At 38.2% G+C, this 12128-nt stretch overlaps 1 protein-coding gene across 2 annotated transcripts in view; it reads right to left on the bottom strand.

Moving 5' to 3' along the window:
• SUSD5 (sushi domain containing 5) overlaps positions 1-12128 on the bottom strand; it is a 40980-nt gene that overhangs the window by 19023 nt on the left and 9829 nt on the right. Inside the window, exon 3 of one of the 2 annotated variants that reach the window (XM_015854159.3) lies at positions 1379-1497. The exons of the other annotated variant lie outside the window; for it this stretch is intronic. Coding sequence (XP_015709645.2) covers positions 1379-1497 — 119 coding nt within the window. The remainder of the gene's footprint in view (positions 1-1378; positions 1498-12128) is intronic. 2 annotated transcript variants of the gene reach the window in all.

The following is a 12128-nucleotide window of genomic DNA, read 5'->3' as shown; positions in this document are numbered from 1 at the left end:
GAACAAGTTGTCTCTTTTTAGCAAATGATCTGATTCTTCCCCTGAGTTTTAGCTGTGCAGTTTCTGGGTATAAAGTAGGACTTCTTGCCAACAAACACTGTCAGACTACCCTCTTATTTTCACCACCTCCCCTTTACTGCCAGCAGCAAACAAATACAAAATGCAAGCACAGTTCCTTCCCTATGCGTAAGGTCAGAAGCAGCAGGTGGAGAAGGGTAGGGGAGCACAGGGTACAATGGGACAGTGGTGCTCACAGCAATGACTTCAGCGTGCCACAGCTGCCTGACCCTTTGCAAGTATTTTCTCTTTGGGTGGATACTGACAAAAGGGAGATTTGAAGGAAGACAATGAGATAGTTTTGCAGATGTTTACAGGGAGCTGCTCTTATATGTGAGAAGCCACATGGCAGAAAGCACAAAGGTGCTTGTGTGACAGCATTAACAACTGGGTGACAAAGCTGGCACTGCTTGTAGCAGCGCAGAGCCTGAAGCTCGTAGCATGGTGGTTATCTGAGAGGATGGCCAAACTCTGCAGTGCTTGAGCAACAAGATGTAAAACACCTCTGCCACATTTCACTTCAACCATATCTTCATTCTCTCTGCTGACACTCTTAGTTTAAATGCCCGCACTGTGAGCTTAGCATTTCTCAGTAAAGGCCATCTGCTTTCCCCTGCTTTCCTTGAAATGAAATGCAAAACTTTACTGCAAATACCAATAATCTGTTTCAGGGGTTTCCAAACTTCTTTACACAATCCTGTCTAGCAGTAACAATTTATGTTTTGCCTTTGAACACCATTTTTCCTCACGCATTCCAGCATCTGAATCCCAAAGCTTAAGCACCAACTTAAACTGGAAATAATTTGGCTTTCAGAATCATCCATGGGCCAGGCTGCAGTTGTTAACAAAATAACTAACAAACTAAAAGAAAATGGTGACAATGAAGATATTTGCACACAAGTACTGTGTATGGACAGATATGCAACAAGACAGAGTTTTGTGGCTGGAAGCCAGATTTCCAAATTACATTTAGTTACAGTGCTGAGTGTGGGAGATGCTTCGGTTCGGGTATATCAGATATGTTGGTGCCAGATATATCCTTTTCCATAAAGAGTGTTCTTTGAACACTAGAATGGTCTCTTTCAGATCAGCGGTGCTCTTTGAACTTGCTAAACTGCAGCAAAGACAAACGGTAATGCAATTTATTCCCTGCAACCAATGCCTTTGTAGCAGTTTGCTCTCTCAGCAGGAGATTGCTACACAGATTTATTCCTTAATATCCCCATTTTGCCTCTCAGCAGTAGAAAAATTGAAGGCAAAACTTCTAATATTTCAAGACAGTGATTACTGTGCATTATTTCAATAGTATATCAGTGCTGACCTTCATCCTTTACACAAAAAGCATCATATTGGTCATTCACAAAGGGATCGGTTTCAATTTTAACATCAATGGCTTTCACGCTCTGTTGTTTGCTGCCCGTCTTTCTGCATATTATTGTCCTAAAATAAAGAAGAAGAAGAAAAAAAAATGATCAGAAATCTTCTGGAGTTGTACCTGCAGGTGAATTTTGGAAATCTTTTAGCACATAGTCAGGCTTTAGCTTTAGCCTTAGTTTAATTGTTTAAGAGTTGACACATAAGGCGTAAGTATGGGAAGATGTATGAATAAAAAGCAGAGGGAGATTTAGAAGTAATTAAAAAAAATGCTTGCTGTAGGTCAGTCCAAGGCATAGGAAGCAATAAAGGATGTTTATCATATATTCTGTAATTCTTCAAAGTATCAGACCAAGTCTATGTGTATATGAGTCCATATTCTGCATTCGTATTTCAGTGATACAAATTCTCAGTAATGATACCTGGATAAAAAAATGAGTAGAAGTCTCAAGACTTGGTCTGAAAGATTATAAATCACTAGTAATAAACTTATGCTTGCTGCGTAAGTTCCAGGTTATTTTATTTGTTATTTTAATCTGCTGCACAGCTGTGACTGAAAGCATTTTTACCTGTTTCACTTTCTCCGTTTTGAAAACAGAAATAGCAATATTTACTCCTATACTGAGCTGTAGCACCCAGTTCTGGTGGACTAGGGATGGCGTAGATGCATAGCCAAGACACTGTTGTCAGCACAAAATGTAAATGGCAGGAACTGACCAGACCAGAATGTTGCATTCTCTAATTTCAAATCACGGTCCTCTTACAGGTTAAACTGTCTTAAATTGTCGTTAAATTGCAGTCTGAGAAAACTCATCTTGAGCTCTCAGGAATAAGCTGGTTGGTTGGTTCATTGGTTGGCCAGTTAGTTGGTTTAACAGTTTTTCCACATCTTTGTTTCAACTTTAGTTCTTCTGGTTTGGTACTCAGCAGTACTTAATCTATCCTGTTGCCTTTTTATAGGCTTGAACAAAGGTTAAAAATTTGTATTTAGTTCTACAAGTCTGTAGATGCTGAACATAGAGGAAGAGATTATTAATTATCTCTTCTTTCAGCTGTGTTGGCTGCTTAGAACTTACTAATAAAAGACAGTTTGTTAGAGAAGACACTGCTTTTATTGTTACATTGAAGGTTAGAAAGGCCGGGAAAGTGAATTCAGCCCCGATTTTTGCAGCTGGATATTAATGGTGTGGGTTTTATATTTTACAGACAGCAGGTCTGTAGAAGCGTTGCATGGTCAGCTCCTCTAGTGAAAGCAAGACAAAAATGTTTCCCGCAGAGTAATCTTTCCAGTGGATGAAATCTATCATTTTGTATTGCACAATGGTTGAACGAGCTTTGCCAGCAGTCCTACACTCATTTCGGATAATAAAATAAATGTTGACTAACTGCCCATTTACTGAATGTGGAAAAGCTCTCGTAGAAAGCCAGTATTTGATCCTATACTTAAATACTGCATAACAATTGATTTACACAAGTGGGCTGAATTATGATTGTGCAGACCATATTAATTCTGACATATGTTAGCTCTTGAGCGGTTAAACATGCAACTTTAATGTGCTTTAATGTAAACAAACAAAAGCAACATGAAAAAAGCCATATGGTACTGGTCACGCATATGTACCAGAATGGTTTCTACCACACTTCTGCTCTGAAAAATGACATGATGTAATCCCCTACTAAAAGCTGCTCTGTAATTTCAAAGAGAATATGTTTCTTCTGTAAGGAAAGCACCTCCTGACTTTTTGTGGGTAACCTGAAGACTATATTGTCCACAGGATCTTAAAATCAAGTTCTCTTAGAATTTAATGCCATCCTTTAAGGTCTGATTTCTTCAAGAGTATCATCGGGCACCTAGATAGACTCATTTGTCAAAGTGGTTTTAGATGACTGGGACAACCAGCCTGTTAATTGGCAGATGTTTGTATGTGTTCACATATTGTTCCAGTAGGTCTTTCATGGCCTAAGTGAATGAACTGTGACTTAGCAACCTCAGTCTTTCCAATGGTCGCTTGCTCTCGTCTTTCGACCTTACGCCATGCAACCCTGAATAGACAGATAATGAGATATCTTTAAAAATCTGGATCTTTTCGCTTGTCATGGTGTACTTAAGACTATAGCACTTTTAAACAACAGCAATGAAACATAGTTGTTTTTATGTTACCTGGGCAACCCTGTCTGCTAAAGTCAAGCAACATTTCTTTGTATGTTCAAGCATGGAATAAAATTTCTGATATTTAGAAACTAGCTTTAAAATCCTTCTTGAACATTCTGATTCTGAATTTCAGTCTCTAGCTGTTCTGTTTTGCTTCTGCCCAAAGCACTATAATTTCTGTATCGTTTCTTCAATAGGCTAGAAAGTTTTCTGTGAGTGACACATCCTTATTACATATATCATCACTAAACCGGGATATTTGATTCACATTTAAAACTATGCGTTCAAAGAGCATGATTTTTATTCTTCTTTTCCAAGTATTGCACAACAAATTACAAGTTTGTAGGCAATAAAAATAGAACATAATAAGTGGCTAATTAATTTAAAAGTATTTCTTAGATATCCAATTTGATCAAATACATGAGGATGCTTCTTAAATGTGGTTTCAACATTACATATTAAAAAAAGACTTTAAATGATGTCAAGATCTCCTAATGTAGTTCTCACTGTGGGGTTTTTTTCCTACATGGAGCTTTAAAATTGCTCTTCCTGCCTATTTTTTTTCCCTACAGCAGAGCAGACCTTGGCTAATCCTCCACTTAGAAATTTAATTTGGATTTTGTCATATTAAAATTGATCTGATTGAAACAGAAAACATTCTAATGTAATTATTCCAAGAGGAAAGAAAACATGCCCTGTAGACATAGGAAAAGAAATAAAAGAAGAAAACAAAATCTATTTAATGTCTTCTATTCCTCCTTCTCTGTCAGTAGTTTCCTACCAAAGCTCAATCCTGCAGGCTTTGAACATCTTCCATAAGCTGTTATTACCACTGCTAAAAGGAGCTTCAGTAGTGCTCAGCGTTTCTCAGCAGCAGCTCTAACGATTAGACCTGCAATGCCTTTGGCACTGAATTTGTGTCTTTGCAGTCAGTAGGACTGCAGGCATGACTGAAAATATGCAATAATAGCCTCTTTTCTCAGAGTTCTTGAGGGCGGGTATGTTTCCCTAAATCTGTAAAATGCTGTAATTATGGATGAAAGAGGTAGGTGCGCTTTTGTCTCAGTTCTCACAGGTAGGTTTGATGCTTTTAACTCTGTCAATTGCTTTCACTTGATGACTGGAAAATGGCGAGCACATTCTCAGTTCAGAATTCAACATATGTTGACATTTGCTTAGCAGCGACATTGCCATACGTCTATAAGAAACCAATAAATATATATTATTCCTATTTACAGCCATCTCTTACAGTTCCAGCACCCTGGTGAATGGTTGTGGAAATGCAGAGCCCAGTTGATTCTTTATTATCTTTGAATTGTTGCAGTGGTGCATCATGTATCATGGTTGAGAGAATGCCACAAAGCTTGTATTTTTTTGTAGGAAGACATCCAAGCACCCAGCCATTTTGAAGAACGTAGTCATGTAGGGGGTTTTAATTCTATTTATTGCTACTTTCATGGAGTAATTGAACATAAACTCCTACAGAACTGCTCATTCCTCACCTTTCTTGGATATGTTGTAATCTGCTGCTTATAGCAGTGTAATGCATGATTTTATAACTCCTATTCAAAAAACAAAACAAAACAAAAAAGTGATTTTATTTTTCCTTCTATGGAAATCTCTTATGAAAGTAGCATTTCAGACGAGCTTGGAAGAAACTTATTGAGATCAGAATGCAAATCATCCATAATAATCCTCCAAATTAGATATATATCTGCTTGAAATACTCATGCATTTCCAAAAATTATGATCACACTGCTATGATCTCTGATAAACTCTTTCAATGGCAGCATAAAAATCAGTCACACATGTACAGTGTAAGTATTACATACTGTCAGGAAGATAAAAATCCAGACACAGTACTAGGATCTTACTTTTCTCATGGCTGCGGTGTTCTCAGAAGATTTCCTAGCTTGGTTCTATTTTTCATCCTTAAAAAATTGAAAGAAATTGTTCTGCCTTACAAAATAATTTTATGAGAAATCATTCCTTAGCTTTTCTCTTACCTTATCTTGCAAGTTTAAATGAGGATTGAAAATCAGGACTTCTTTGAATACTAGAAGAGTCCCATGTTTTAAAGTTATGAGCAAGTATGGTCACCATCTTCAAACAGAGGTACTGAACTTTTACTTCCACAACATTCATCACATGAGAGTTTACTTGACATCATTGGAAAGAGGATTTTAGCAGTGTTGATAACAGCCTCTGCTGTGTGATGGAAAGTAGAAGGGCACCTGATGGTGTTTCCTTTTGGTTTCTTGACAAGTAAAACCAAAATCTAGTGAGGATCTCCTCGGTCTACTGCCACTTAGCCTAGAAAGACAATCTGCTTCACGTTGCCTCTTTCCCTCTCAAGCAAGAGTGGAAAGGAAACCACAGGGACTCTGCACTGTTTTGGACCCAGCTTATCTGCTTCTGGGCAATTCATCCATGTAAGTACAATTTACTGTGCTTGCTCTGTACCTACCCTAAAGGCAAGACCAGAGGATGGCAAAGGTAATTCAGATATTGCATTTAGCAAATGTGTACAAGAGGAGAAAATTTAATATTTAGCACAAAGCAGAAACCAGACTTCCTTGAAGCATTCCACTTGCAGTTGTGCTGGTTACACTCTTTTCCAATCCATCTACTAAACAGTGAGATATGGCATATTTTGCAGTATTCCTAGTTCCTCTGTTCAAGAAAGGAAATAGCAGAAGAGGCTGATTTGAATAGTTATTTATTCCACTATATGAAATAATATGCTATTATCTAATAAACATCTAATTAAGAGATCGTATTTCATATAAATAATAAATTCTTTCTATACTAGTGTCTACTGCTACTTCTGCTTTCTAATATTATTACATAGCGATTCTGTAATACTTGAAAAATTTTCAGTAAACCTAAGTTTATATAGATGGAGTTAACGGCTGAGCTTATATGACATAGCTTGAACAATTCCAGCATTAGTGTGTAAAACAGTAGGTAGAACCAGTGTGTTTTATAGTCTCAGTGCTATCTGCCAATTGATTGTAAGTTGTCTTCCCAGTAAATTAGCTGGGTTGGGTCAGGAGGATCTTATGGCATTTCTTGATGGAAGTGTGAGCTTGAATATGAATATATTCTACTCAATAGCCATCATCAGTGATGTGGAAGTAGAGGCACTGTGAAAGTCTGATTCATAACATAATGTAACTATAACAAGACTTTCTCTAATTAGAAAGTTTAAAATTTCATCGCTACCCTTAGTCAAGATAAATCGTTAACATCCTGTGCTAATTTTTTTTCATGGGTCAGTTTTACCACTTGTGTTTCATTAACTAGGTGAGAGAAAAAAATTAGTAGTCTGGGAGCCAAACTGGAGGATTTTTATTCTTAGCCTTTCCCTTCTGTAGTTTGGGAAACTGCAAATTATAAAGCTGGCTCTGATGAGGAATAAAATACAAATGACATGTTCATGATTACTGAAGGGAAGAAAATTTCCATGAAAAGTCATGAAGGGGAGCACAGGTGGGCTTTGGAAAGTCCATTGACTGAGAACTATAGAGGCTAATTTTGGCTGGATGTGACCCAAAGAAAGCAGCTGCTAAGTGTGACATGAAGACATTCCAACAGCAATACTGCCACTGGAAATGTCAAAAGAAGGTCTTACTGAGGCAGAACCAATATCCTTTAAGTTCTTAAAAATATATCCCAAAATGCACTCTTTTGTGCTTAAAATTGTATGTATGACTACTGAAATAGTAAGGCCTCTGTTCATTAAATAAATATGGCCCATTCATGCAGATTTTTTCATACTGTAGCCTAGTATGAAAGATTTTATATAGCCATTTTACTGTAATATCGCTGTGTACATATAATTTGAGCATTCTCAGTGTACATAGAGGAGTTCTGCACTGCTTCCTGTCCTGGACTAGTTAGTTGGGTGCTCAAAGACATAGCAAGTGTCACTAGGTAGCTGGTTTTACCCAGTTCAATTGTATATACTCCATGAATGAACCATTCCACAGTGCTCATAACGAATGATATTAATTAGTCACCAAAAGGCTTAAAAACATTTGCTAAATGCTGTTAATTTACAAAGGAGCTCAGACCAGAAGCTTTCAGATGGCACTGGATAATAGAGAGATTGGGGGGGGGGGGGGGGGGCAGGAAATGTGAAGATTAAGTCCTTCTGAAAAATCAAATATCAACCCCATTAACTAGCTGGCAAGTTAAAATCTTGGTATTAGTCATTCTTATATATTTGCTAAGATTAAGCGTATCTCCAAGTCTGAACTCATCCTTTCTGAGTTTGGATGTCAAGAATCACATTGCAGTGTTGCAGGTGTTGTCTCACTCATGCCTTGTTCAAGCCTTTCAGTACTGCTCTGCATCTCCCGAAGAGATGCTTAATGTCTTTTAGGAGGAGTGCCTTTCTCTTTGTCACAGATGTATGACAGGCTCACTGCCATACTCTGTTCTGTGAAGACACCAAGCACTTTCTTCTGCTCAGCCTTTTCCAACTGAACTGATAGTTTCAGTCTAGTTCCTTCTAGACTTCATGCAATATTATTGCATTTAATTCCATCTCCATAGCCAAGCTTACCTTTCTGTTCAATATTATGACTTTTGCTGGTATTAGCAATGAACTGTAAGCTTATGTCATTAGCTAAGACAAAAGTGTGCTCTAGCAGAGTATGACATCAGCTGAGGACTGTGGGATTAGAGTCTGTGTCATGAAAGCATTTCAGAGTGCATGGTCCCTTAGTCTCAGAATCAGACTTAGCATTTTTAATTGGACCATATCCTGTCACCTATGTCTGGATTATCTCTTGAACAGAGTTAATTGGCTCATGTCATACAGGCGTGTAGGAGAAAACTCATGCATTCTCATTAGGCAGTAGAGCACAGCCTTGAAATAAAACTGGGAGCTTGGCAAAATGACATATTATTAGGACTGCTCCTATGCAGATAAGCAAGCAGACCTCTTACATTATATCTGGACAGATTTCATAGGGCCAACAAATCCAAGGGTCTATATACATGGATGAGAGGACTGGCAAGAGCTAGAGTTGGATATTGCTTTTTAATTTCCCAGGAAACATGCTGTTATTACCCTACTGCCAGGTACTGGGCAAGTCTCACATTGTAGGCAGAAAAGGGAGTAGGTCGCCCTGTGAAATGCTGATTTTTAGTCTTGTTATTATATTTCCCACTGGTGTATCTGCACCAAGGGCTCTGTTGTGTTAGACACTGTAGAAGCATTCAAGAGGAGTCAGTGCAGAACCCAAAGAGCTAACAAAGGAAGGAAAAACAGTGATGAAGTAATTTTCCTAGCAGTAAACATCTGGTCTGTGGTAAGCCAAGAAAAGAACCTCAGTCTTCTGACTCCCACTGTAAGGCTTATTCTAGCTGGCTGTGTTTACTCACTCCAGAGTTATCTATCCCCTCTGTGATAAATCCTCCAGGGACTGTCTAGGAACCAGCCTAGGGCAATTTCATTCAAAGAAACAGGTTGAGTGCCCTGCAGGACAGCTATTATAGAACAGAGAGTCTATGCAGAGCTTTCAGACTGTAGCTTACATTTGGGCTACATGGATTCATTCTTTCATAGAAAAATGAGGAGCAACAGAGAGAATAAGCCAGCTTCAACTTCTCAGGCCTGTAAAAGTGCTGGAAATGACTAAATGTGCTACGAGTATCTTAATCCAAGTTGCTGACAGTGTTTACAACTGCAAAAAATCAATAGCTGCTTTCTAATATTCTGAGCACACTTAGTAGGGCTGATCATGAAAAAAACTGTGTCACATTAATTTGAAAACAAGAACAAGAACAGAAATGAACATTTGAGAGAACGCATTGCACTGCCCAGTGCTGCAGGGCTAGACATTGAGTTTTCAGAAGATAGCAGTAAAAGGTTTTCAAACAACTCTACAACTTTTACTTTTTGTTTATATTCTGGCAGATCACTTTCTGGTTCTACTGACTCACTCGTCTGACATGCAAATAAGTCATGAGAGTGTCATTTTAGTATAAATAGCTATTAGGGCTCATTCTAATCTGACAAATGAGACCTGCCTAAACAGCATTTCATTTCCTGCACTCTAACAATGTGTAATACTTCACAAGTTACACATTTCAAGACTGACTTGTAAATGACTTACTTTGGGGCTGCTGGAAGAACTTACCACTTGGCCTCTAGACCCTATCTATTCATCAGTGGATCTTACCTAAAGGTTTCCATGTCCCTGGACCTGCCAGCAACTTGCTTATGTGAACAGCCCCAAGCTCCGAATTGGGTTGATCTGAGCGATTGAAAGTGGAAGACAAAAACATAACCTTACGCCTGCGGAAGATGTTCTGTCCCAGGCTGCTCAAACCACAACACTGATGAGTTTATTGTGTCTTTGGATTTACTGGCAGAGAACAGTTTGTTCAAGCAATTTCCATCACAAGTCAGTTAAGGCAAACTGTATTTGTCAAAACCTGCTGCTTAGGATAACTAAGACTGCAGAGAAAAAAAGTGGGTTAGAGAACTCCAGTGAGCAGCTCCACTAGCAGACTGGTATCTTCTTCCACTGGCACCACTCTTTGCTGAAAGACATTAGTCTTTTGACACCCTAACATGCTGAGAGCAGGTAGTATCAGCATACTGACAGTGATTCAGAAATGAGCCTCAGACATTAAAGGAGAAAATTCCACAGGCTTATAGGCACTGGTTCAGATGTAAAAATGATAATAAAGATACGGCAGCAAAGAGTGATGAGTACATTTATTAGAAGTAAGATCATAAGTATTCACAATATCAAAGAACAGCGACCAGGTATGAACTGGCTGTCATTAACTTATGCAAAACCTGGGAAACTCATCAAGAGGTGAAAATATCCTTACATGCTTATATGCAGTTTTAAGTCTATGTTGTGGAAGAAGGACTGAAGCATGTCAGAAAATCTGCAGCTCCACAATGCCTTCACTCATATTATTTGTCTGTGCTTGCTTCTGTTGCCAGCATCTAATCCATTTTTCCTCAGAGGAAAGATTAAGATATTTTCCAGGCATTAAAAAAAAAAAGAAAAAGAAAAAAGAGAGAAGCATAATAATAATAATAAAATGCATTCTTCCTGAAATTAGGAACTTCTTTTATCATGTTCCCATGTTTCCTCTTATTCATATCCCTTCTGATGCACATGGTCCAAGAGGATATGGGAGAATGCTGGACTAAAGCTCTGGGATCTTCAATGGATTCCAGTCAGTTTCTGGGTGGGATCCAAGGTATTACTTCCAATTTCTAAAGACCTAAATGGTTTTGGACTAGTAAATGTGGGCGGTGACTTCCTTCTCTGGGCCATGCCATCACAGTTGAAGATGTGAAGCTCCATCAAGATAAATAACACAAGATGTACCCAGTGAGGAGTCCTGTGTTTTGGAAATAATTTTGCCTACTTCTGTAATCATCCCAATCTGCAGTAAAGCCTGTTTTGCCCTCTCCTTCTTAAATCATTTGAGGAGAGCATGGATTGAAGTGTTCATATTCACAGTTTATCCTTTATCTTTGCTGGTATTTTTCATTTATTAAAGAAATGCCCAAAGCACTGAATAGGTACCTCTAGAAACATTTTTTAAAGCAAATAACTGACAAGTAAAAATATATTGAGTCCCCCCTCAGTAGCTTTTCCAGACCTTTAATCACTCTTAAGCTTTTTTTCTTTTTCTTTTTCTTTCTTTTTTTTTTTTTTTTCTTTTTGAGCCTGTTTTAGGACATTTTTAAGATGGTGTAACAGGAACTCTAAAGGAATTACTCCAAAGCCTCCCGTTACACTGACCTACATCTGTGTGTATAAATATATATATACGTGTATTCATTTTTTATGATATTCAGCCCATCCCACAGACAATTTAGAAACTGAGTTCTGCCTTTTTTGACACTGTTTTTCTTTGTTCTGTCCCCAGTGATTTCCTCTTATCTTTTTTGGACTGATAGATCACTTCACTTCACATGCTATTGGTGTGTGAAATATTTCCAGGTAGAAATAATCACATAATAATAAAACTGCATAATCACTCCCAAGTATATTGGCATTGAACTTCATTTGTCATCATTTTATTCATTAATCTAAATCCCTCTAAAAAAAGTCTTCATATTATGCACAGGCTTCTTCAGCTTGAATATCTTCGTGCCATTTGCATGCTTTGCACTTGGCTGCACATTTCCTCCTCCAGAGCTGCCTTAACTAACAGTGAAACTAGTACAGTCTTTTCAGACGTTACACTTTTCCTGGGATAAGTAAGAACTCATTTCAGTGAAGCAGCTAGCAGATTCTGGTGCCTGCCCAGCCATACGTAAAATAGTCCCAGAGAAGAGAATAAAGAATTTCAGCTTCCAGGAGTTCCGAAGGACTACTCTCTGATGAAGACCTACAGAAATCTCCATACATGGTGGCTGCACAGCAGCAACCTACTCATGTGCCCCTGTAATGTCCTTTCTGATGAACAGTTTCCAGAATTTACTAGAGGAATGGAGTATGGGAAAATTGAAGAGATAAAAAGTCTCCATTACCATGAGATCTACGTAACCACTCAC

This window comes from Coturnix japonica, chromosome 2, assembly GCF_054131305.1.
Source record: "Coturnix japonica strain WE chromosome 2, WE-NBRP24, whole genome shotgun sequence".
Lineage (NCBI taxonomy): Eukaryota > Metazoa > Chordata > Aves > Galliformes > Phasianidae > Coturnix > Coturnix japonica.
Note: the sequence above shows the minus strand (reverse complement) of the source record. Positions and strands in the feature narration are given on the sequence as shown.